The following is a 27,520-nucleotide window of genomic DNA, read 5'->3' on the forward strand; positions in this document are numbered from 1 at the left end:
TCCTCTTTTCAGAACCCACCGTCAGAGAGTCCAGTTCCATCCCCACAACATCACTGGCCTTACGAGTGAGTTTGTTGATTCTGTTGGTGTCTGCTACCCTCAGCCTGCTGCCCCAGCACACAACAGCAAACATGATAGCGCTGGCCACCACAGACTCATAGAATATCCTCAGCATCATCCGACAGATGTTAAAGGACCTCAGTCTCCTCAGGAAATAGAGACGGCTCTGACCCTTCTTGTAGACAGCCTCAGTGTTCTTTGACCAGTCCAGTTTATTGTCAATTCGTATCCCCAGGTATTTGTAATCCTCCAACCATGTCCACACTGACCCCCTGGATTGAAACAGGGGCCACCGGTGCCTTAGCCCTCCTCAGGTCTACCACCAGCTCCTTAGTCTTTTTCACATTAAGCTGCAGATAATTCTGCTCACACCATGTGACAATGTTTCCTACCGTAGCCCTGTACTCAGCCTCATCTCCCTTGCTGATGCATCCAACTATGGCAGAGCCATCAGAAAACTTCTGAAGATGGCAAGACTCTGTGCAGTAGTTGAAGTTCTGAGACAAATATGGAAGTACAATTTGCATATTTGTTATGATCGGCACTGTACTTTATTTTAGACCATAAGACCATTCGATGTAGGAATAGAATTAGGCTATTTGGCCCATTGAGTCTACTTTGCCATTTCATCATGATCCAATTTTCCACTCAGCCTCAATCTCCTACCTTCTCCCTGTATCCCTTCATCCCTGACCAATCATGAATCTATCAACCTCTGCCTTAAATATACATAAAAACTTGGCCTCCACAGGTGCCTGTGTCAACGAATTCCACAAATTCAACTTTCAGGCTAACGAAGTTCCTTCTCAAATCTGTTCTTAAAAGATGTCCCTCTATTCTGAGGTTGTGTCCTCCGGTCTTAGACTCTCCCACTATAGGAAACCTCCTCTCCACATTCACTCTATCAAGGCCTTTCACCATTTGATAAGTTTCAATGAGGTCACCCCTCACTCTTCTAAGTTCCAGCAAATACAGGCTCAGAGCCATAAAATGCTCTTCATATGACGAACCATTCAATCGTGGAATTATTTTTGTGAAATTCTTTTGAATCCTCACCAGTTTTAGTACATCCTTCCTAAGAAAAGGGGCCCAAAACTGCTCATAGTACACCAATGACCACAGTACATCAATAGGGATGGGAGAGGTTCCGGAAGATTGGAGGGTTGTGGATGTTGCTCCTTTATTCAAGAAAGGGAGTAGAGATAGCCCAGGAAATTATAGACCAGTGAGTCTTACTTCAGTGGTTGGTAAGTTGATGGAGAAGATCCTGAGAGACAGGATTTATGAACATTTGGAGAGGTATAATATGATTAGGAATAGTCAACATGGCTTTGTTAAGGGCAGGTCGTGCCTTACGAGCCTGATTGAATTTTTTGAGAATGTGACTAAACACATTGATGAAGGAGGAGCAGTAGATATAGTGTATATGGATTTCAGCATGGCATTTGATAAGGTACCCCATGCAGAGGCTTATTGAGAAAGTAAGGGGCATGGGATCCAAGGGGACATTGTTTTGTGGATCCAGAAATGGCTTGCCCACAGAAGGCAAAGAGTGGTTGTAGATGGGTCATATTCTGCATGGAGGTCAATGACCAGTGGTGTGGGACCCTTACTCTATGTGATTTTTATAAATGACCTGGATGATGAAGTGGAGGGATAGGTTAGTAAGTTTGCTGATGACACAAAGGTTCGAGGTGTTGTGGATACTGTGGAGGGCTATCAGAGGTCACAGCGGGACATTGATAGGACGCAAAACTGGGCTGAGAACTAGTTCAACCCTGATAAATGTGAAGTGGTTCATTTTGGTAGGTCAAATATGATGGCAGAATATAGTATTAATGGTAAGACAGTAATGGCAGTGTGGAGGATCAGAGGGATCTTGGGGTCTGAGTCCATAGGACGCTCAAAGCAACTGCGCTAGTTGACTCTGTGGTTAAGAAGGCTTACGATGCATTGGCCTTCCTCAATCATGGAATTGAATTTAGGAGCCCAGAGGTAATGTTGCAGCTATATAGGGCTCTAGTCAGACCCCACTTGGAGTACTGTGGTCAGTTCTGGTCGCCTCACTACAGGAAAGGATGTGGAAACCATAGAAGGGGATGCAGAGGAGATTTACAAGGATGTTGCCTGGATTGGGGAGCATGCCTTATGAAAACAGGTCGAGTGAACTCAGACTTTTCTCTTTGGAGCGATGGAGGATGACAGGTGACCTGATAGAGATGTATAAGATGATGAGAGGCACTGATCATGTGGATAGTCAGAGGCTTTTTCCCAGGGCTGAAATGGCTGCCACAAGAGGACACAGGTTTAAGGTGCTAGAGTGTAGGTACAGAGTAGATGTCAGGGGTAAGCATGGCTTTGTGAAGCGCAGATCGTGTCTAACAAGCCTGATAGAGTTCTTTGAGGAGGTGACCAGGCATATAGATGAGGGTAGTGCAGTGGATGTGATCTATATGGATTTTAGTAAGGCATTTGACAAAGTTCCACATGGTAGGCTTATTCAGAAAGTTAGAAGGCATGGGATCCAGGGAAGTTTGGCCAGGTGGATTCAAAATTGGCTTGCCTGCAGAAGGCAGAGGGTGGTGGTGGAGGGAGTACAGTCAGATTGGAGGATTGTGACTAGTGGTGTCCCACAAGGATCTGTTCTGGGACCTCTACTTTCCGTGATTTTTATTAACGACCTGGATATGGGGGTAGAAGGGTGGGTTGGCAAGTTTGCAGATGACACAAAGATTGGTAGTGTTGTGGATAGTGTAGGGGATTGTCAAAGATTGCAGAGAGACATTGATAGGATGCTGAAGTGGGCTGAGAAGTGGCAGATGGAGTTCAACCTGGAGAAGTGTGAGGATATACACTTTGGAAGGACAAACTCCAAGGCAGTGTACAAAATAAATGGCAGGATACTTGGTAGTGTGGAGGAGCAGAGGGATCTCGGGGTACATGTCCACAGATCCCTGAAAGTTGCCTCACAGGTGGATAGGGTAGTTAAGAAAGCTTATGGGGTAACACACATAAAAGTTGCTGGTGAACGCAGCAGGCCAGGCAGCATCTCTAGGAAGAGGTGCAGTCGACGTTTCAGGCTGAGATCCTTCGTCAGGACTAACTGGTTATGGGGTGTTAGCTTTCGTAAGTCGAGGGATAGAGTTTAAGAGTCGCGATGTAATGATGCAGCTCTATAAAACTCTGGTTAGGCCACACTTGGAGTACTGTGTCCAGTTCTGGTCACCTCACTATAGGAAGGATGTGGAAGCATTGGAAAGGGTACAGAGGAGATTTACCAGGATGCTGCCTGGTTTAGAGTGTATGCATTATGATCAGAGATTAAGGGAGCTAGGGCTTTACTCTTTGGAGAGAAGGAGGATGAGAGGAGACATGATAGAGGTGTACAAGATAATAAGAGGAATAGATAGAGTGGATAGCCAGCTCCTCTTCCCCAGGGCACCACTGCTCAATACAAGAGGACATGGCTTCAAGGTAAGGGGTGGGAAGTTGAAGGGGGATATTAGAGGAAGGTTTTTTACTCAGAGAGTGGTTGGTGCGTGGAATGCACTGCCTGAGTCAGTGGTGGAGGCAGATACACTAGTGAAGTTTAAGAGACTACTAGACAGGTATATGGAGGAATCTAAGGTGGGGGCTTATATGGGAGGCAGGGTTTGAGGGTCAGCACAACATTGTGGGCCGAAGGGCCTGTACTGTGCTGTACTGTTCTATGTTTTATGTAAGTTTTTTACGCAGAGAGTGGTCAGTGCGTGGAATGGGTTGCTGGCAACTGTGGTGGTGGCAGATACGATAGGGTCTTTTAAGAGACTTTTGGATAGGTACATGGAGCTTAGAAAAATAGAGGGTTATGAGTAAGCCTAGTAATTTACAAGGTAGGGACATGTTCGGCACAACTTTGTGGGCCGAAGGGCCTGTATTTTGCTGTAGGTTTTCTATCTTTCTATGTTTCTAATTAGGCCTCACCAGTGCTTTATAAAGCCTCAGCATTGCATTCTTGCATTTATTTTCTAGTCCTGTTGAAATGAGTGCTAACATTGCATTTGTCTTCCTTATCACAGACTCAACCTACAAATTAACCTTCAGGGAATCCTGCACAAGGACTCCCAAGTCCCTTTGCACCTCAGTTTTTGAAGATAATCAACCCTTTCATTTCTTCTACCAAAGTGTATGCCCGTACATTTCTTGACATTGTATTCCATCTGCCATTTTTTACCCAGTCGCCTGATCTCTTTAAGTCCTTCTGTAGCCTCTCTACTTCCTCAAAACTAGCTGCCCTTCCCACTATTTTCATATCATCTACAAATTTTGCAAAAAAGTCAACAATTTGATCATACAAATCATTGACATATTACCTAAAAAGAATCGGTCTCAACACAGACACAGACCCCACTGGAAACCACTGGCCAGAAATGGCTCCCTTTATTCCCACTCCTTGCCTCCTCCCAATCAGCAAATGTTATACTCATTTGCGTATACTTCCTGTAATTCCATGGGCTCTTATGTTACAACATAGCCTTGTGCAGCACCTCGTCAAAGGCCTTCTGAAAATCCAAGTAGACAACATCAACCAATTCTCCTTTGTCTATCCTGCTTGTTATTTCTTCAAAGAATTCCAGTCAGACAAGATTTTCCCTTGACGAAACCATGATGACTATGGCCTATTTTATCATGTGCCTCCAAGTAACCTGCGACCTCATCGTCAATAATCGATTCCAACATCTTCCCAACCACTGAGGTCAGATTACTTGGCCTATGGTTGCCTTTCTTCTGCTTCTCTCCCTTCTTGAAAAGTGGAGTGATATTTGGAATTTTACAGTCTAGTGATTCTTGAAAGATCATTATTAATACCTCCACAAAAACCTGATCCACCTCTTTCAGAATGCTGGGGTGTACACCATTTGGTTCAGATAACTTATCTACCTTCATTCCTTTCAGTTTCCCTGGAAACTTCTGTCTATTTAGGGTAACTGTACACACTTCATGAGCTCTGACATCTACAACCTCTACCATACTGTTCGTGTGAAGACTGATGCAAAATACTTATTCAGCCCGTCCACAATTTCTTTGTCCCCCAGCATCTCTCCAGCATCATTTTCCAGCAGTCCAATATCTACTCTCGCCTCTCTTATACACTTTATTATCTAAAGAAGATTTTGGTATCTTCTTTAATATTATTGGCTAGCTTACTTTCGTATTCCATCTTTACCTTCTTGTTGACTATCTTAGTTGTCTTCTGTTGGCTTTAAAAGCTTCCCAATCCTCTAACTTCCCACTAATTTTTGCTCTATTTTATGCCTTCTCTTTGGCTTTTTTGTTGGCTTTGACTTCTCTTGTTAGCCATGGTTGTGTCATCTTTTCATTAGAATACTTCTTCCTCTTTGGGGTGTATATTTATTTCCTGTGCCTGCTGAATTGCAGCCATTGCTACTCTGCTGTCATCCCTGCCAGGGTTCTTTTTTAATTAATTCTGGCCATCTGCTTTCCCATGTCTCTGAAATTCTCTTTACTCCACTGTAATACTGATACATCTGACTTTAGCTTCTCCTTCTCAAATTTCAGTGTGACTTTGATCATATTATGATCACTTTCCCCTAAGGGTTCTTTTACCGTAAGGTTTCTAATCAATTCTATTTCATCGCACAGCACCCAATCTAGAATAGCTGGCCCCTTTGTGGGCTCAACTATGAGCTGCTTTAAATAGCCATCTCGTAGGCACTCTAGAAAGTTATGATCCTGGAATTCAGCACCAACCTAATTTTTCCAATTTACCTGCATATGGAAGTCCCCCATGACTATTGTAACAGTGTCCTTTTGGCATTCATTTTCTACCTCCCATTGTAATTTGTAGGCCACATTGTTACTACTGTCTGGGGTCTGTATACAGCTTTTTACCCTTGCAGTTCCTTAGCTCTATTCGCAATGATTCAAAATCTCTGTCACCTCTTTCTAATGATTTGATTTAACATTTTACCTCTGCCTTCCTGCCTGTTCTTTCGATACAATGTGTTTCCTCAGACATTAAGCACTCAGCCTTAATCTTCTTTCAGCCACGACTCATTGATGCCTACAACATCATACCTGACAATCTGCAACTGTGCTGCAAGTTCATCTTCCTTATTCCATATACTGCGTGCATTCAAATACAACATCTTCAGTGCTCTATTCACTCTTTTCAATTTTGTCCTATCAACTGCCTTTTCTCACTACACATTGTCTCTGTTTGTAAACCAACTACCTCATCTTTAGCTCATGTTTTCCACCTTTCCTACGATACTTCTTGCATTGACATATATGCAGCTCAGGACACTTGTCGCACCATGCTCAACCTTTTGATTGCTAACTTTATCTGCGGTCTTACCAACATCTGCCTCCACAACCTCTCCACTGACTGTTCTGGCACTCTGGTTCCCATCTCCCTACAACTCTAGTTTAAACTCCACCATGCAGCATTAACAAACTTTCCGACTAGGATATTAGACTTCTCCAGTTCAGGTGCAAGCCGTCCGTTCTGTACTGGCCCCACATTCCCTGGAAGAGAGCCCAATGATCAAAAAATCTTATGCTCTTCCTCTTACACTAACTTCTTAGCCATGCATTAAACTTTTAGTTCTGGTCGCACTATCACGAGGCATGGGTAGCAGCCCTGAGATCACAACTTTGGAGCTCCTGCCCTTTAACTTAGCACCTAACTCCTTGAACTCCCTATGCAAATGTTGTCACTTGTCCTACCAATACCATTGGTTCCTCCATTGACCATGACTTCGGGCTGATCACACTCCTTCTTAAGAATGCTGAGGACTTGATCCGAGATATTCTGGATGCTGGCACCTGCAAGGCAACATACCATCTGGGAATCTCATTCTCACCCACAGAACCCCCTGTCCGTTCCCCTAAATATCAAATTCGCTATCACCACCGCATGATTCTTCTCCCCCTTTCCCTTCTGAGTCACAGAGGCAAGGTCAGTACCTGGCACTCGACCACTGCAACCTTCCTCTATTATGTCATCACCCTTCCCCTGACAGTATCCAAAGCGATATACCTGTTAATGAGGGGATGGCCACAGGGGTACTCTGCACCGGCTCCCACTTTCCTGTGTCTTACACCTTGGGTGTAACCACCCCACTATATGTCTTATTTATCACACTCTCAGTCTCCCAAATGATCTGGAGTTCATCCAGTTCCAGTTCCAGCTCCTTAACATGGTTAGTTAGAAGCTGCAGCTTGATATACTTCTTGTAGTTGTACTCGTCAAGGACACTGGTGTTCTTGCCTTCCCACATCTTGCAAGAGGAGCATTCCACCATCCTACCTGACATCCCTACTGTCCTAGCTGCGCTGATATAAAGAAGAGAATGAAAAAAAACTTGAGCTTTTATTTCCTTTGCTTTCTCTGATGGAAGCCTCTGTTCATTAAAGCCCCGGAGAGCTAAAGCCTGATGATCATCACTCTGACTCTGTCCACTCACACAGTCGTTGCCGTGACAATGGTCGCTGTGCGTGCCCCTGCCTTCCTTTAATTTGCACTTGCTGATCAATCTCAAACGCTGATTGGTCGCTAGTCAACACTCTTTATCACTGTACTGACCCACTGCTGCCTTTTATCCTCATGCAGCAGACCTGACTGAAGTCACCCTCCTCTCAAAACTTCCAATGTCTGGATTGATCACTGGTTAACACTCTTTTTCCTACTAATTTTTTACTAACTTGTTACACAGGTTGGTTGCTAAAACTTAAAATGCATTAAAAGGGCTTACTTCAGTTCTCTGCATTATAGTTGAATTATTAATCAATAAATCTTGATCAAATTAATCAGACTTAAAATACACATTGATTTCAACTTGGCCTGTAGTAATTGCAATAATTTCATTAATGGTTGTTGGCTTGATTTATAAAGCATTATTTTAAAGAAAATGAAGAATTCATTCACCATGCCTAGAACCATAGAACCATAGAAACTACAGCACAGAAACAGGCCCTTTGGCCCTTCTTGGCTGTGCCGAACCATTTTCTGCCTAGTCCCACTGACCTGCACACGGACCATATCCCTCCATACACCTCCCATCCATGTATCTGTCCAATTTATTCTTAAATGTTAAAAAAGAACCCGCATTTACCACCTCATCGGGCAGCTCATTCCATACTCCCACCACTCTCTGTGTGAAGAAGCCCCCACTAATGTTCCCTTTAAACTCTCCCCCCCTCACCCTTAACCCATGTCCTCTGGTTTTTTTCTCCCCTTGCCTCAGTGGAAAAAGCCTGCTTGCATTCACTCTATCTATACCCATCATAATTTTATATACCTCTATCAAATCTCCCCTCATTCTTCTACGCTCCAGGGAATAAAGTCCTAACCTATTCAACCTTTCTCTGTAACTCAGTTTCTCAAGTCCCGGCAACATCCTTGTAAACCTTCTCTGCACTCTTTCAACCTTATTTAAGCAACATACATCAAAGTTGCTGGTGAACGCAGCAGGCCAAGCAGCATCTATAGGAAGAGGCGCAGTTGACGTTTCAGGCCGAGACCCTTCGTCAGGACTAACTGAAGGAAGAGTGAGTAAGGGATTTGAAAGCTGGAGGGGGAGGGGGAGATGCAAAATGATAGGAGAAGACAGGAGGGGGAGGGATAGAGCCGAGAGCTGGACAGGTGATAGGCAAAAGGGGATACGAGAGGATCATGGGACAGGAGGCCTAGGGAGAAAGACGGGGGGGGGTGACCCAGAGGATGGGCAAGAGGTATATTCAGAGGGACAGAGGGAGAAAAAGACCTAATCAGTTCCCCTCTACCACCACTCTGCTCCGTCTAGCGGAATTAGTCCTTACTCTTAATAATTTCTCCTTTTGCTCCTCCCATTTCCTCCAAACTAAAGGTGTAGCTATGGGCACCCGTATGGGTCCTAGCTATGCCTGCCTTTTTGTTGGGTTTGTGGAACAATCTATGTTCCGTGCCTATTCTGGTATCTGTCCCCCACTTTTCCTTCGCTATATCGACGACTGCATTGGCGCTGCTTCCTGCACGCATGCAGAACTCGTTGACTTTATTAACTTTGCCTCCAACTTTCACCCTGCCCTCAAGTTTACCTGGTCTATTTCCGACACCTCCCTCCCCTTTCTAGATCTTTCTGTCTCTGTCTCTGGAGACAGCTTATCCACTGATATCTACTATAAGCCTACTGACTCTCACAGCTATCTGGACTATTCCTCTTCTCACCCTATCTCTTGCAAAAACACCATCCCCTTCTCGCAATTCCTCCGTCTCCGCCGCATCTGCTCTCAGGATGAGGCTTTTCATTCTAGGACGAGGGAGATGTCTTCATTTTTTAAAGAAAGGGGCTTCCCTTCTTCCACTATCAACTCTGCTCTTAAACGCATCTCCTCCATTTCACGTACATCTGCTCTCACTCCATCCTCCCACCACCCCACTAGGAATAGGGTTCCCCTGGTCCTCACCTACCACCCCACCAGCCTCCGGGTCCAACATATTATTCTCCGTAACTTCCGCCACCTCCAACGGGATCCCACCACTAAGCACATCTTTCCCTCCCCCCTCTCTCTGCATTCCGCAGGGATCGCTCCCTACACAACTCCCTTGTCCATTCGTCCCCCCCATCCCTCCCCACTGATCTCCCTCCTGGCACTTATCCGTGTAAGCGGAACAAGTGCTACACATGCCCTTACACTTCCTCCCTTACCACCATTCAGGGCCCCAAACAGTCCTTCCAGGTGAGGCATCACTTCACCTGTGAGTCGACTGGGGTGATATACTGCGTCCGGTGCTCCCGATGTGGCCTTTTATATATTGGTGAGACCCGACGCAGACTGGGAGACCGCTTTGCTGAACATCTACGCTCTGTCCGCCAGAGAAAGCATCTCCCAGTGGCCACACATTTTAATTCCACATCCCATTCCCATTCTGACATGTCTATCCACGGCCTCCTCTACTGTAAAGATGAGGCCACACTCAGGTTGGAGGTACAACACCTTATATTCCGTCTGGGTAGCCCCCCCCGTCTTTCTCCCTAGGCCTCCTGTCCCATGATCCTCTCGTATCCCCTTTTGCCTATCACCTGTCCAGCTCTCGGCTCTATCCCTCCCCCTCCTGTCTTCTCCTATCATTTTGCATCTCCCCCTCCCCCTCCAGCTTTCAAATCCCTTACTCACTCTTCCTTCAGTTAGTCCTGACGAAGGGTCTCGGCCTGAAACGTCGACTGTGCCTCTTCCTATAGATGCTGCTTGGCCTGCTGCGTTCACCAGCAACTTTGATGTATGTTGCTTGAATTTCCAGCATCTGCAGAATTCCTGTTGTTCAACCTTATTTATATCCTTCCTGTAATTTGGTGACCAAAACTGAACACAATACTCCAGATTCGGCCTCACCAATGCCTTATACAACCTCATCATAACATTCCAGCTCTTATACTCAATACTTCGATTAAGAAAGGCCAATGTACCAAAAGCTCTCTTTACGAGCCTATCTACCTGTGACGACACTTTCAGGGAATTTTGTATCTGTATTCCCAGATCCCTCTGTTCCACTGAACTCCTCAGTGCCCTACCATTAACCCTGTATGTTCTACGTTGGTTTGTCCTTCCAACGTGCAATACCTCACACTTGTCAGTATTAAACTCCATCTGCCATTTTTCAGCCCATTTTTCCAGCTGGTCCAAGTCTCTCTGCAGGCTCTGAAAACCTTCCTCACTGTCTACTACACCTCCAATCTTTGTATCATCAGCAAACTTGCTGATCCAATTTACCACATTATCATCCAGATCATTGATATAGATGACAAATAACAATGGACCCAGCACTGATCCCTGTGGCACACCACTAGTCACAGGCCTCCACTCAGAGAAGCAATTCTCTACCACCACTCTCTGGCTTCTTCCATTGATCCAATGTCTAATCCAATTTACCACCTCTCCATGTATACCTAGCGACTGAATTTTCCTAACTAACCTACCATGCGGGACCTTGTCAAAGGCCTTACTGAAGTCCATGTAGACAATATCCACTGCCTTCCCTTCATCCACTTTCCTGGTAACCTCCTCGAAAAACTCCAACAGATTGGTCAAACATGACCTACCATGCACAAAGCCATGTTGACTCTCCCTAATAAGCCCCTGTCTACCCAAATGCTTGTAGATTCTGTCTCAGTACTCCCTCCAATAACTTACCTACTACTGACGTTAAACTCACCGGCCTATAATTTCCCGGATTACTTTACGATCCTTTTTTAAACAACGTAACAACATGAGCCACTCTCCAATCCTCCGGCACTTCACTCGTAGACAGCGACATTTTAAATATTTCTGCCAGGGCCCCCGCAATTTCAACACTAGTCTCCTTCAAGGTCCGAGGGAACACTCTGTCAGGTCCCGGGGATTTATCCACTTTAATTTTCCTCAAGACAGCAAGCACCTCCTCCTTTTCAATCTGTACAGTTTCCATGCTCTCACTACTTGATTCCCTCAATTCCATAGATTTCATGCCAGCTTCCTTAGTAAATACAGACGCAAAAAACCTATTTAAGATCTCCCCCATTTCCTTAGGTTCCGCACAAAGCCAACCACTCTGATCTTCAAGAGGACCAATTTTATCCCTTACAATCCTTTTGCTCTTAATATACTTGTAAAATCTCTTTGGATTATCCTTCACTTTGACTGCCAAAGCAACCTCATGTCTTCTTTTAGCCCTCCTGATTTCTTTCTTTAGTATTTTCTTGCACTTCTTATACTCCTCAAGCACCTGATTTACCCCCTGTTTCCTATACATTTCATACAACTCCCTCTTCTTCTTTATCAGAGTTGCAATATCCCTTGAGAACCAAGGTTCCTTATTCCTATTCAATTTGCCTTTAATCCTGACAGGAACATACAAACTCTGCACTCTCAAAATTTCTCCTTTGAAGGCTTCCCACCTACCAATCACATCTTTGCCAGAGAACAACCTGTCCCAATCCACGCTTTTTAGATCCTTTCTCATTTCTTCAAATTTGGCCTTCTTCCAGTTCAGAACCTCAACCCTAGGACCAGATCTATCCTTGTCCATGATCAAACTGAAACTAATGGTGTTATGATCACTGGAACCAAAGTGCTCCCTTACACAGACTTCTGTCACTTGCCCTAATTCGTTTCCTAACAGGAGATCCAATATTGCATCCCCTCTAGTTGGTCCCTCTATATACTGATTTAGAAAACTTTCCTGAACACATTTTACAAACTCTAAACCATCTGGACCCCTAACAGTATGGGAGTCCCAATCAATGTATGGAAAATTAAAATCCCCTACCAACACAACTTTATGTTTCCTGCAGTTGCCTGCTATCTCTCTGCAGATTTGCTCTTCCAAGTCTCGTTGACTATTGGGTGGTCTGTAATACAATCCCACTAATGTGGCCATACCTTTCCTGTTTCTCAGCTCCACCCATAAGGACTCAGTAGACATGCCCTCTAATCTGTCCTGCCTGAGCACTGCTGTAATATTTTCCCTAACAAGCAATGCTACTCCCCCACCTTTCATTCCTCTCCCTCGATCACATCTGAAACATTGGAACCCTGGAATATTAAGCTGCCAGTCCTGCCCCTCCTGTAGCCAAGTTTCACTAATTGCCACAACATCATAATTCCACGTGTCCATCCACGCCCTCAACTCATCTGCCTTCCCTGCAATACTCCTAGCATTGAAATATATATACCTCAGAAGATTTTTACCACCACTCAGAACCTTTCTATCAGCGGATTTGCTTGAACTTCTAACATCATTTATTTTCACCCCAGCCACACTGTCAGCTCTGGCACTCTGGTTCCCATCCCCCTGCAAATCTAGTTTAAAGCCTCCTCAATAGCACTAACAAACCTCCCTGAAAGGATATTGGTCCCCCTGTGGTTCAAGTGTAACCCGTCTCTCTTGTACAGGTCCCACCTGCCCCAGAAGAGATCCCAATGATCCTGAAATCTGAAACCCTGCCCCCTACACCAGTTCCTCAGCCACTTGTTCCTCTTCCAGAGCATCCTATTCCTACCCTCACTGGCACGTAGCACAGGTAGCAATCCTGAGATTACCACCCTTGAGGTCCTGCTTTTCAACTTCCTACCAAGCTCTCTATACTCACTGTCCAGGACCTCTTCACTCTTCCTTGCTATGTCATTGGTACCGATGTGCACCACGACATCTGGCTGGTCACCCTCCCACTTCAGAATGTCATGCAATCGATCAGAGACATCCTTGACCCTGGCACCTGGGAGGCAACAAACCATCCTGGATTCTCTGTCACGACCACAGAACCTTCTATCTGCACCTCTAACTATCGAGTCCCCTATCACTACCACTCTGCTCTTTTTCCCCCCTCCCTTCTGCACTGCAGAGCCAGACTCAGCACCAGAGATCTGGCTACTGCAGCTAGTCCCAGGTAAGTCATCCCCCGCAACAGTATCCAATGCGGTATACTTGTTGTTGAGGGGAATGGCCTAAAATTAATACACCTACTTAAGTGGTTATATGTACCTCATTTCAAACTAAATCAACTTCGTGTGGCAAATTTCTCAACTTTTCCCCTTTGCCCTGTTAAAAGTTCTTACAGTCAGTGATTAGGTTAGATGGGGGTACCCTTTCTGCTTCCCTTCATTTTTAAATCAAGGTGTGATATCTTTAATTTTTTTTGAGTAGAGGGAACAAGCTTCACTGGCCTTTGTAACTAAAAAGGATGCAGATACTTCACTGGATTAGATCTCAAATGCCAGGCTGAAGAACTTTAAGAAAATGAATTAGTCTTGCAGCAGGCTCAATAACTGAAGACAGTACCTGCAAATCAAGTAATGTTGTGAGGTGGGAAGGAATGTGAGGTGGTGGGTTGTAAGGGGCAGAGTGTGTGGGAGAAATTCAGAATTTAACCTGATCGGTTTAACTCTGTGATCTCAATTCAATTTCACTCTCACTTCCAGGATTTGTTTCGCAGGGCTAAATATACTCCCGTGTTCAGATGGAACGGACACATATGTTCCAGTCAGGATCATTGGATAAAGCTCAGGAGGAGAATTTTTGACTCTGCACTAATATTAATGAAGTCAGTGATAAAATTACTAAGGGTGCTTTACCTCAACTGAGTAGCAAATTTATAAAAGTCCTCTAACTAATCAAATGAGAGCCTGAAAGTTCTTCTTTGAATAATTCCACCAAGCTCCTTTTACTCCTTATGTCATAGGATGTTTATTTGTATAATTTTGGTGAAGCATACGGGACATTTTATTCCAGTAACTGCCATAGTGTAAAGAGACAGAACAATGTCCTTTGGGAAAGGCTGAGATTTAAAGTGAGAAGGATCTATTAGTTTAATTGAAGATGTTAATTTATGTGTCTATCAGCAAAAAGAATTAATTCACAATCATATGTGCTTTATAGTTTTTTAGCATCAGTCCTTAAGTTCAAGGAATCTGTCTGCTTTATCAATGAATCGAGGGCTGATTAGAGGGATGAAGGTTCTGTATCCCACCGTCTGACATGATGGAGTGATTGCTTATTGTTACTGACAGAATTTGTAGTAGAGGGTCAGCACCACATCAGAGCAGATGTTGGGATGAGGTGTTAATCAGTTACCTACCCCAGCATCAGGCATGATGGTATTCAAATTTGTAATAGTATGCAACAAATAGGGAGCTTTGTTGTAAAAAGCACAAGTTTACTATTGGTACTTATTGTACCGTATCACCATGTCAGTCACAGAAAGATACAACATGAAATTGGCCTTGTGGGTCCATGTTGAATATCAACCACCAATTTACAGCAACCCTATACTGATCCTTTTTCTTTCTCCCTGTATTCTCATTAAAGCCCACTTTCTAGATTCGACCACTAACCGACACACCAGAGTGGCCAATTAACTTATCAACTCTCATTCTGGAATATGGGAGCAAACTAGAGCACCTGGAAGAAAGCCACACAGTGACAGGGTGAACATCTGGACTCCACACAGATAGTGCTCAAGGTCTGGGTGAACTTCGATTTCTGCTGCTGTGTCGCAGTGGCTGTACTAGTTGCATTACTGTGGAAGAAACACAGACCTATCCTTTGGCAGCACTAAATTGCAGTTCAAAAAATAAGTACAATGTAAGACACAAATTTAAATCATTGGAGGATTATTATGACATGGAGCATCACAGCCACCTATATGAAGTAATGCCATGTACAGTTGACATGCATTCATTGTGTCTCTAACTGCACGTGGAATTCCTTTTTTGCTCTTACGATAGCATTCTGTAGATTGTACCGGGAATTCTTACAGTGTTATGGATCATTCACTTACTGCTGATGTTGGCAATGTCATATGTAAAACCTTTACTAGTGTATTGTGCTCACACCATCTGAAGCGGTGATTTTTCCATGGCAATAAGAGAAGGAAGTCAACAATTACACTAAGCTTTCTTTCATTATTTTTTACTTTTTGCAATGCTTCTCTGCTAACAAGCATAATAACTAATTAATTGTGGGCCATAAGAGCAGATTAAGAAATTACCTATGACAACTGCTGATACTGACAATTATCTTGTCTAGGACCAGGAATAATTATGTGAGTTAGAGAAAATGAGTTGTTGATGTCAATTTAACTGCATTTTATGACTAAAAGCCATTAAATATTAGCTTTCTACTTCTCATTGCTAGAGGTTTCATAAATTAAATTGGATTCATTATTCAGAACTACACTCAGTGGACACTTTATTAAGTATATCTGCACACCTGCTCATTAATGCAAGTATCTAATCAGTCAATTGTATGGCAGCAACTCAATGCAGAATGGTCAAGAGGTTCAGTTGTTGTTTTGACCAAACATCAGAATGGGGAAGAAGTGTGATCTAAGTGACTTTGACCATGGGATGACTGCCAGATGGGGTGGTTTGTATTTCTCTGAAAATGCTGATCTCCTTTTACCATGCACAGCTATTTCTAGAGTTTGCAGAGAATGACACAAAAACAAAAATATATCCAGCGAGCAGCAGTTCTGTGGGCAAAAATGCCTTGTTAATGAAAGCGGTCAGAGTAGATTGGCCAGGCTGCTTCACATTGACAGGAGGTTGAAAGTAGCTTAAATGACCATGCATTACAACAGTGGTGTGCAGAAGAACATCTCTGAACACACATGTCGAACTTTGAAGTGGATGTGTTACTGCAGCAGAAGACCACAAACTTACACTCAATGGCCACTTTATTATTTACTGGAGATACCTGATAAAGTGGCCACTGAGTGAATTTGAACAGATTTCAAGGTATGAGAAATTTTTAAAAATCTATTGTTTTATTGATGTACATGAAATGCCTAGCATATAGCACGTGTGTAAGATCAGCTGAGAATCCAAACCATTGGTAACATCGGATTTTCTTCCTAGGAAAGATTGTATGACAGAGTTTGACCTATTTTAGATATGATTTACAGAGCTTGTCTTCCATAACTGATTCTGCACCCTGAGTTAACATAGTCACGAAGAATAAAATACTTGCCAACATTTTTTCAAATGCCGTCTCAGCCCATTCTCTCAACAGCAGTACATAGATTAAAGTAGTTTAACTACTTCAGTACCAAAACTGAGCTAATTAATTCCAAAAGCCTTGTTCAGTATCCATCACTTCCAAATATAGAAGGTAATGAAGTGCACATGAAATTCACTCCTCCTACAGTGCAAAGAGGGAATTGCTGGGAGAAAAGGAGAAATTAATCCGTCCTCACCAGAACAAAATGGATATATGATTATTGATCACCGGTTGTATTCATATTGATATGTCTAAAAAAGTCAATTGAATCAGAATATTTGGAGGAGAGTTCAGCTGGCAGCTGATATTCTCTTTTTTGTGCCTGTCGCACCAAGAAGATTCAAAAGATTAAAAGCATGTACCATCAAGCTCAAGGACAGCTTCTATCCCACTGTAATAAGGTAGTTCCCTGGAATGATAAGATGGACTCTTGACCTCACAATTTACCTTGGTATGGCCTTGCACCTTAGCGTCTGCCCATACTGCACATTCTTTGTAACTGTAATACTTTATTCTGCATTATCTTATTAATTCTCTAGTACTACCTTGATACATTTATGTAATAAAATGATGTATGGATAACATGCAAAACAACACTTTTCACTGTACCTCAGTATATGTAACAATAATAATCCAATTTACTAATTTATCTAAATGTGTGAAGGCTAGTACTGGCAGCTCATATAAGCTTGTGCCAACCAACTGGCAGGGGTATTCAAAGGCATTTTTCAATCTCTTGCTGCTACGATCAGAAGTTCTCAGCTGTTTCAAAAGGGCAACAATTATACCAGTGCCCAAGAAGAGCAGGGTGAGCTGCCTTAACGATTATCGTCCAGTAACAGTCGTAATGATGGTGATGGAGTGTTTTCAGAGTTTGGTCATGGCTAGAATCAACTCCTACCTCAGCAAGGACCTGGACCCACAACAATTTGCTGATCACTACAAGTCTATGGTAGATGCGATCTCAATGCAGCTTTGGATCACTTGGACAAAAGAGATACCTATGTCAGGATTATTAGATTAGATTATGAGGACACTCGGTCCTCATTTATTGTCATTTAGAAATGCATGCATTAAAAATTTTAAAATGGATATTGTTTATTGACTATAGCTCAGTGTTTAACACTATCATACCTGCAGACCTGATTGGAAAAACTACAGAACCTGGACTTCTGTACCTTCCTCTGCAACTGGATCCTCAACTTCCTAACCAGAAGACCACAATCTGTGAGTATTGGTAATAACATCTCCAACCAACTGACAATTAACACTGGCACACTTCAGGGATACGTGCTTAGCCCATTGCTCTACTCCCTCTACATGAATGTGTGAATAGGCATAACTCAAGTACTATCTATAAATTTGCTGATGATGCAACCATTGTTGCTAGAATCTCAGATGGTGACAAGAGGGCGTACCAAAGTGAGATATACCAGCTTGTTGAGTGATTTTGCACCAACAACTTTGCACTCAACATCAGTAAGACCAAAGAGTTGATTGTGGACTTTAAAAAAGGTAAGATGAGGGAACACAAACCAAACCTCATAGAGAGCTCAGAAGTGGAGAGAGTGAGCAATTTCAGGTTCCTGTATGTCAATATCTCTGAAGACCTAACATAGTCCCAACATATTGAAGCAGCTATAAAGAGGGCAAGACAGTGGCTATATTTCATTAAGAGTTTGAGGAGATTTGGTTTGCTGCCTAAAACACATAAGAACTTCTACTGATGAACTGTGGAGAGCATTCTGACTGGCTGTATCATTGTCTGGTATGTGTGGGTGGGAGGGGGAGGGGCTACTGCACAGGATCAAAGTAAGTTTCAGAAAGTTGTACAGTTAGTCATCTCCATTATGGGTACTAACATCTGCAGTATCCAAGACATCTTCAAGGAGTAGTGTCTCAGAAAGGCGGTGTCCATCATTAAGAACCCCACCACTCAGGACATGCCCTCTTCTCATTGTTACCATCAAGACAGAGGTAAAGAAGAAGAATCAGGAACAATTTCTTCCCCTCTGCCATCCTACTTCTAAACAGACATTGAAACCCTGAACACTACCTCACTACTTTATTTCTGTTCTTGTACTACGTATTTAACTATTTAATATGCATATATATACTTACTGTAATTGACAGATTTTTTTCTATACTTGTCATGTATTTCATTGTACTGCTGCTGCAAAGTTAACAAATTTCATGACATATACCGGTAATATTAAACTAGATTCTGATATTCTCAAAGACACATTTTCATTATGTCTCTAACTTATCCAATGAACACTAGTTTGCTAGTTATGAAGGTTGGAACATACCAGTTCATACTGATATGCATTGAGAGGAATGGAGAGGTATCAAATGTAAACTGTAATATTTTCCATGGTCAATATATCTGTGAACAAATTAAATTAACATGAAGCTTATGTAAGTAAAGAGACAAATTGCAACATCTAAGCAAAGCAGCATTGCCTTTTCCATCACAAATTGAAATGTACATTAATTAGCAGCTTTCTCCAAACAAGACCTTTTGGAAACACTTCAAATTAATACTAATACACAATTAAGTAATACAGAAGCTCGCTCATTTTACATAATACTGGGTAGTTAAATATGGAAAATTAAGGTAAAATTCTTAGAAATAAAACAAATGTTTTAGTCAAATAAACATTTCTTGCTCTGAAAATGCTCTCAGAGCGAAGTAGAGGAATACAATGATGATGGTTTGGGAAGGGTCAGGCAGCAGGGGCCACCTGTCCACCTCCTCCACTCTACTCCATAATTATTAGACACATTAGCTGTAGATTTGTGTGCATGAAAGATGAACATTTACAATATGCATCCATTTAAAGTACCCCTTCTAAAAGCAGTCAAAGTTCGCTTCCCCTTCAAGCCCCTGGAGTCAAGAGAAGGTGAAGTACTCACAAGTGGTAACTTAAAGCCTTTGTATGTGTGTTCAGAATTCCACCCTTTTGGTTGGCTGAATCCATCCTCATAATTTGGAGCTAGCCACCGTAGAAGAGCAGTGTTCGAGGCACCCCATCTAGTATTATTTCTGAAAGAGGATTCAAAGCAAAACTGCCATTCCTGAGTACAGTATACAGGTTATGTTTTTGTATTCAAGCTATTTTGAAGAATTTTCTGCTTATTCATGTGAATTTGTATTGCCATTCTCATGCTGTGCTTTCAGCCACATAAATTGCTTTTCCTTAAAATAGATACAGTACATTGTCAAGGATCAGACTAAGTGATACCACAGTATATTCAGCTACTGTGAATGTACAAAACATGTCCTAACTCTTACCTTTCTGGCAAAGACTGGAACTATTTTAGACTACACAAGATTGTATCCAGCTTTTAAAATTTATCATCATGCATCTGACAAATATATGGTGCTGATCACGCTTTGCTGTCCTTTTTGCCCCAAAACAAAATGCATAATTTTCAATTATGCCCAAAAATGTAGAAAACGTTAGCAAGTATAACCTACAATAGTTCATCTCAAGCTTTGCCTCAGAACAACCCAGATACTCTTTCTACTGGACGCTGCTTTGCTCAAAGCAATAAGGGACAGGATTCAGACTGCAGACAGGATTTTCAGATATTATTTCACAAATTCAATCACATGGTAATTTCAATATTACTCTCTAGAATCCAGTCTCCTAAGCAAAAACAGTTGCAGGAAATACATTAAGGAAATAATTTAAAACTTAGTAAAAAGTATCAAAATGCTTAATCACTTTAGATACAGAAAACCTGTTTTAAATATTCCTGCACTTTGACCACCAGGTTTAACTTACAAGATTTGTTAATTTATTGGAGTCACATGTAATTGATTTATTATAACCTGTGAATGTGAAACTTCTTCATGCAAGAACTATCATTGTTCCCTGACAAAGGAAAACATAGATTGACATTGTCTATTTTCTCTAAGAAAAAATACCAAACTCCATGCAGAATATGACCTGTCTACAACTACCCTTTGCTTTCTGTGTGCAAGCCAGTTTTTGATCTGCAAAGCAATGTCTCCTTGGGTCCCATGCCTCCTTATTTTCTCAATAAGGCTTGCATGCCTTGCTGAAATCCATATACACTACATCTACCGCTCTACTTTCATCCTCAAAAAATTCAGTCAGGCTCATAAAGCATGACCTGCCTTTGTCAAAGCCATGCTGACTATTCCTAATCATATTATACCTCTCCAAATGTTCATAAATCCTGCCTTTCAGGATCTTCTCCATCAACTTACCAACCACTGAAGTAAGACTCACCGGTCTATAATTTCCTGGGTTACCTCTACTCGCTTTCTTGAATAAGGGAACAACATCCGCAACCCTCCAATCCTCCAGATCCTCTCCCATCCTTATTGATGATGCAAAGATCATTGCCAGAGGCTCAGCAATCTCCTCCCTCACTTCCCACTGTAGCCTGGGGTATATCTCATCCGGTCCCATTGACTTATCCAACTTGATGCTTTGTAAACGCTCCAGCACATCCTTTTCCTTAATGTCTATATGCTCAAGGTTTTCAGTCCACTGTATGTCATCCTTACAAGAGCCAAGGTCTTTTTCCGTAGTGAATATTGAAGTAAAGTATTTATTAAGTACCTCCACTACCTCCTCCAGTTCCATACACACTTTCCCACCGTCACACTTGATTGGTCTTATCCCCTTGCTCTTCACATACTTGTGGAATGCCTTGGGGTTTTCCTTAATCCTGCTTACCAAGGCCTTCTGATGGCCCCTTCTGGCTCTCCTAATTTCATTCTTCCTGCTCACCGTATAATTTTCTAGATCTCTGGCATTACCTAGTTTTTTGAAGGTAATGATAGAGATCTAGAAAATTATTTCCTATCCATCTACTTGTACAAATACCCTTTAATTGCTAAATTCCATATACGGGCCCCTTTCTGGGTGAAAGGATTGAATCCAAGGTTCCTACTAGATTTCTCCCTTCTCAAATTAAACCTCTGCCTTCTGGTTCTTGATTCTCCAACCTTGCATAAAAAACTGTGCATATTCATTCCAATTTATTGGAATACTGGTGAATAAACAAAGGAGGTGAAATTAGAATATAACTATCTCCATTCTTCTCTGTATTTTAATTGTATTATTCTATAATGATGAACAGGCAAGCAACAACTAGACCGATACTCTATCCGTGTATGGTTCCTTTTCACACAGCCTTTCAATGTAGTAAACATCAGAATCATTGGTTCAGGAAAATCCATTCACTAACTTTTCAGGATGATGTTTAAATTAGGCTACCCACATTAAGACATTACTGTTGGAATAATTCTCAAACTAAACAACTCATATCAAAGAAAATGACATTTTTATTGACCAATTCATGGACTAACACCATAGAAATAGGATAAAGATAGCACAAGTAAACAGTAAAAGGTGGACTGCATCATTCAAAATATTGTAAGTCTGATTTGGTTTTGTAAAATAACGAGTACTCAATAACTTCCAAGCAGCAGTAAACAAAACTAATCCACTGGACTCTCATGGATACCTGCTTTGGGGTGATTGCTGATACTTAAGGAGTAAGTAGTATTTAATGTTGAAGTGCAGCTCGTAAGGGATGTGCAGATCGTGAAAATCAGTGACGTAGACAAGAACAAGCTCTTCTGAGTGACCATGTTCAGAATCAGTTTGAGGGAAATACATTTAAAATGAAGTTACAGGTAAAGCAGAAACTTTGTAAAATTGTTAGAGTAAAAAGGTCATATTAATTCACAATACTTTGCACATTATATGATATAAAATCTCTGATAATTTATTGCATCATCTCTTATGTATGCTTGTATTTGTATTATCTTATTTGTAGTATTTGTTCAGCCTTAATAAACTTTCAAAGGACTTCTAGGTTATGCCATTCTGTTAGATTTGAATAGTTCAATCCCACCAGAGACGCTCAGGCAAAACGTTGAATAAATCAAAGAGCCAATTTATTGACAAATATAATAAGTATGCTTCTGGATTATAAACCTAGTGTCCAAACTAATAATTCTGAGAAGTACAATTCACATTCTACAATGTCAGTTTGAGAATATGAACTTCTTGGTTAAAACCTTCAAAGTAAAAATCTGGCAGGAGAGAAAAAGTGAACAAGAAACAGCTGGAGTGTTATAGAAACCCAATTGCATTGCCAATGTTCTCCAAGGAAGAAAACCTACTTATTCTGGCCTACCTAACACTCAAATCCCAGACTAATATGGTTGAATTTTAGCTGTCCTAAGGTGATTGGTGAGGCAATAATTATATACCCCATACCTGCAAAATGCTTTACAGATTAAAATAAAATACTTCTGTATGTGTATTATTCATTTCAAACTGTTCCATTAAAGGATTTTTTTTCATTACTTAGTGGTTACAGTGGGATTAGCAGAAGTATGTAATAATCTGCACTAACAAAGTCCAATTAAATGAATAATCAATCAGTTTGAAATATATTAATAAAATGAAGAATGTGGGACAAAGAACTGAGAAATATTGCTGGAATTAAACTAAGACAAATTTACCATTAGATAATGTAGATTATGTGCTTGAAGAATTGTTAATTTGTGGGCCTATAGATCAGAAGCTGCTGGAGAAGATCAATCTGAAGTCCCTTTATGAACAACATGAACATAATGGGCTCTTACTGTAAATTTCCATAATTTTGTGGAATAATGTGATTTTATGTTCACACTTTGTGACAGTCCAGTGTAAATAATAAAATTATGAAGACAGATGTTTTTATAATTAATTTTCCTGCTCAACATTTTTTTGGTTATTATAAAATTGTGGATGATTTAAGTATGGGTGGTGAGAGGCTGAATATTTATTGCAGTTCTTTGTAAATTCAATGTAAGTGCACCCTTATCTATACCAGCTGACCATGACGCAGAAGTAGGACAATGGGATGGTATGAAGACAACTGTTATGTTGAACTTAACTGCAAAAAAGAAGACTTGACTACAAGTAAAAATAGACTTTCCTGTAACTACTCAAGACAATAGTGAGAATGTCTGAAATATTGTGCAACTGCTGGTTTTCACAGCCCAAGGAAGGATATGCTTGAGACAAAAAGAATGCAGCAAAGGTGAATTATATTGGTTCTTGACAAATGAGTGTAGTATGATTATGTGGTGTGAATTCCAGTGTGGAAGAGAAGGAGGAGGGAGGGAAGGAGGCTGCCCCATGCAGAGAGATTAAGCAGATTGGGCCTATACTTTGAAAAATAATAGGAAACCTCGTACAATTGTGACGAAAGTACACATAGACCAAGATGTTAACTGTCCTGTGCTGGCACCAGTGGGATCAGCAGTTGGTCTGCCACCTGTCTTCAGGAGAAAGAGAGATAAGGAAAAACAATGGAGCAGCATTTGGAGATGTTAATGAAGGGACGGGAGAGTTTAACGGAAGGAGACACGGTCTGAGAACTGTCAAGATCGGCTCCTCTTTGAACCCTGAACTGTTTGAAGTGATGGACAGGCGATACCCCAGCAGGGGGATAAAAAGGGAGAGATTCGCTAAGGCAACACACACAACACCATGAGGTAACGAGACCCTGGAAGCGGTGCGTCTCTCACAAGTCGGTGGGAGTTTTTGGTGGGCTGGTGGCGGGACCAAGCCATAGACGCACAGGGTGGAAAGGAACGATCGGCGGGAACCTAGTGTGTGTCCGCCCTTGCCTGGGTGCCAGGTTCACTGTAGAAGAATGGAGGGGTCACAGTCGGTGACCTCAGAAGACATTACAAAGGGCTCGCCCGAAAGCTGACTGCGAGGAATATCGAAGGTCTGTGTGGAAGCCGTTTTTGAATATTCATTCGCTTTCTCTCTCTCTCTCCCATGGCAGTGATTACTGTGAACTGAACTGAACTCAATTGAACTGAACTTTGCGTCACTTTGAAACTGGTCAGTTGGTGGAATCATGAAAGAGGTTTACCGGCTGCACAGGAGGAAGGATGTTATTGATTATGGCAGACGCAAACTGAGACGGTCACAGGCTTTTGATATGCTAACAAACCTAGTTGGTGTTAGCGCAGAAATCAATGAAGCTAGGGTCCCCCTGATAAGAGAAAAAAAACATTTTGAAAAGATGAGTATGGTATCGACCAGATGGGAGAAGGCTATTGTTTTGGCCAGCTCTGCTGATAAGGCCTCTCCCTTAATCCCCGAACAAAGCGACTCTTTAGGAGAAGTAATTAAATGGCTCGCACAAGTGCGTTTGACTGTCCCGAGGCGATGCAAAGAACTGGGACGTTGGGTAGTGTTTGTCACGCTAGGTCAGCCTAGTGAGCAACATCTCTATAGAATGAGTAATTCAGTGACGAAAGGGCTAACGAACACAGAAGTGTGTATTGGTGATATGATACGGCTGCCTGAAGCCAGCTTGATAGTGAACCTTGAAAAAAATGAGTTCGGCCACACGAATGTCACTTATCTGGGAATTATGGTGACACAGGGTCAGCTGGCAGCGATGCAAGCTAAAGTGCGGGCTATCTCTGACATCCCAACCCCGACAGACAAGAGGACCCTCAAAGGCTCTTGGAGATGGTGGGGTACTGTAGGAAGTTTTTCAATAACTCTGCGGTTACTACCCCTCCCCCTCCTACTAAGCCCTTGTGAGAGAAAACTAAGTCGGAATGGGACTACCCTTGTTATTGTGGTCCAGGACGAAACCCAATGAGAGGTTACATTGATCACAATTCATCCGTGTTTTTGGCCACTATGAAGTTTGCTAAGTTGGAGCCTGGTCTAAGGGATTATTAATAACACATATAAAAGGAACAGAAAATGTGATGGCTGACTGTCTGTCAGGTGTTAACAACCTAAAATTCGCTGTATTAGCCAAATAGCTGATGAAGATGTATATTTGTGTGTATCAAATAATGTATTCATGTTTGTAATTTTTACCCCGGTAAAAATCCTAAAAGGTGAGGAGTGTGACGAAAGTACACATAGACTAAGATGTTAACTGTCCTGTGCTGGCACCAGTGGGATCAGCAGTTGGTCTGCCACCTGTCTTCAGGAGAAAGAGAGATAAGGAAAAACAATGGAGCAGCATTTGGAGATGTTAATGAAGGGACGGGAGAGATTAACGGAAGGAGACACGGTTTGAGCACTGTCATGATCGGCTCCTCTTTGAACCCTGAACTGTTTGAAGTGATGGACAGGCGATACCCCAGCAGGGGGATAAAAAGGGACAGGTTCGCTAAGGCAACACACACACACGACACCCCGAGGTAACGAGACCCTGGAAGCGGTGCGTCTCCCACAAGTCGGTGGGAGTTTTTGGAGGGTTGGTCGCGGGACCTAGCCATAGACGCACAGGGTGGAAAGGAATGATCGGCGGGAACCTGGTGTGTGTCCGCCCTTGCCTGGGTGCCAGGTTCACTGTAGAGGAACGGAGGGGTCACAGTCGGTGACCTCAGAAGACATTACAAAGGGCTCGCCCGAAAGCTGACTGTGAGGAATATCGAAGGTCTGTGTGGAAGCCGTTTTTGAATATTCATTCACTTTCTCTCTCTCTCTCCCATGACAATGATTATTGTGAACTGAACTGAACTCAATTGAACTGAACTTTGCGTCACTTTGAAACTGGTCATTTACCCCTAGACGACGATGGAGCTTGATTGATCCTATTATCCTAGTTTCTGTGTACATGTGTGTTTATCATTGCTGAACTGTTGCATTCATTATCCTTTTGATTAGAGTACTGCGTTGCCTTATTTCTTTAATAAAACTTTCTCAGTTCCAGTAATCCAGACTCCAACTGAGTGATCCATTTCTGCTGGTTTGGCAACCCAGTTACAGGGTACGTAACACAATATTCTTACGGAGCTTGTCGGAGTGAATGTAACTTGATATTTCTACTGGTTGGGACAGTTAGAACTCAGAATATGCAGCTAGCCATTTAGGTCTGAGATGAGAATAAAGTACTTCCTTCAGAGGCTAGTGAATTTTCCTTGGATTTCTCTTTCTAAGAGAACAGTAACGGTTCAGTCACCAAGTATGTTCAAGGCAGAGAGTGATATATTTTTAATAATTAAAATAGTCAAGGGATGTAGGATTATTGATAAAAAATTGCTCTCAAGAGGAAGAAAAAGCAGCCATTATCTTATGGAATTGTAAAACAGGTGTGAAGGATTGGATGGCCTATTGCTGCTTCTAATTCTTGTGCCTTGAGCTGGAGAAGCCAGATCAAGATTTCAATCTTAGTACCTGCAATTCTGGGCAGCAGATCTGCTCAAGAGAATGATGGAGGGACCTGGGATACCTTAGAAGGGAATGGAGGACAGCGAAAGCTAGTTTCCTAATAAGCAGGTAAGCATCAACTGGTAAAGTCAGGTTCACATCTCAGCACTAATGTCAGTCTCTAGACTCTCCCAATATTTGTCCTTGCAGTTAAACCACTTACCTAAGTACTTCTGCTTTCTTTTTTGTTCAGAATCTTGATAACCAGAGTATTCTGAAGCTTCTGCCATTAATCCAGTAATGATGATAATGCTAGGCCTGAACTGATCATATAATTGTCCTTCATTAAGTCATTGAAAAGATTTCCACTGTATTACCGATTGGCTAGTTAATTTGATTTTTCAATGTATGATTGCTTTAAATATATGAATATAATGAACATCTGTTTTAAGCCACATAAAATATTTCATTTTTACAATTCTTTCCCTTTTCTTCTCACAGCAGTAAAAACATAAACAAGAGAAAATCTGCAGATGCTGGAAATCTGAGCAACACACACAAAATGTTGGAGGAACTCAGCAGGCCAGATAGCATCTACGGGAAAAAAAAAGTACAGTTGACGTTTTAGGCTGAAACCCTTCGCAGGACTGGAACAACAGGCAGGAGCGTAGATTTAAAAGCTGGGGGTGGGGGGGGCGGAGGAGGAGAGGAGTGAAAGAAACACCAGGCAGTAGGTGAAACCTGGAGGGGAGGGATGAAGTAA

The 27,520-nt window shown here is 42.1% G+C and overlaps 1 protein-coding gene across 1 annotated transcript in view; it reads right to left on the bottom strand.

Moving 5' to 3' along the window:
* The window catches only part of tpo (thyroid peroxidase), an 88,786-nt gene that overhangs the window by 45,081 nt on the left and 16,185 nt on the right, over positions 1 to 27,520 (bottom strand). The window contains exon 5 of the mRNA XM_063071325.1: positions 19,496 to 19,625. Coding sequence (XP_062927395.1) covers positions 19,496 to 19,625 — 130 coding nt within the window. The remainder of the gene's footprint in view (positions 1 to 19,495; positions 19,626 to 27,520) is intronic.

Source organism: Mobula hypostoma, chromosome 2, assembly GCF_963921235.1.
Source record: "Mobula hypostoma chromosome 2, sMobHyp1.1, whole genome shotgun sequence".
In the NCBI taxonomy this organism is placed as follows: domain Eukaryota; kingdom Metazoa; phylum Chordata; class Chondrichthyes; order Myliobatiformes; family Myliobatidae; genus Mobula; species Mobula hypostoma.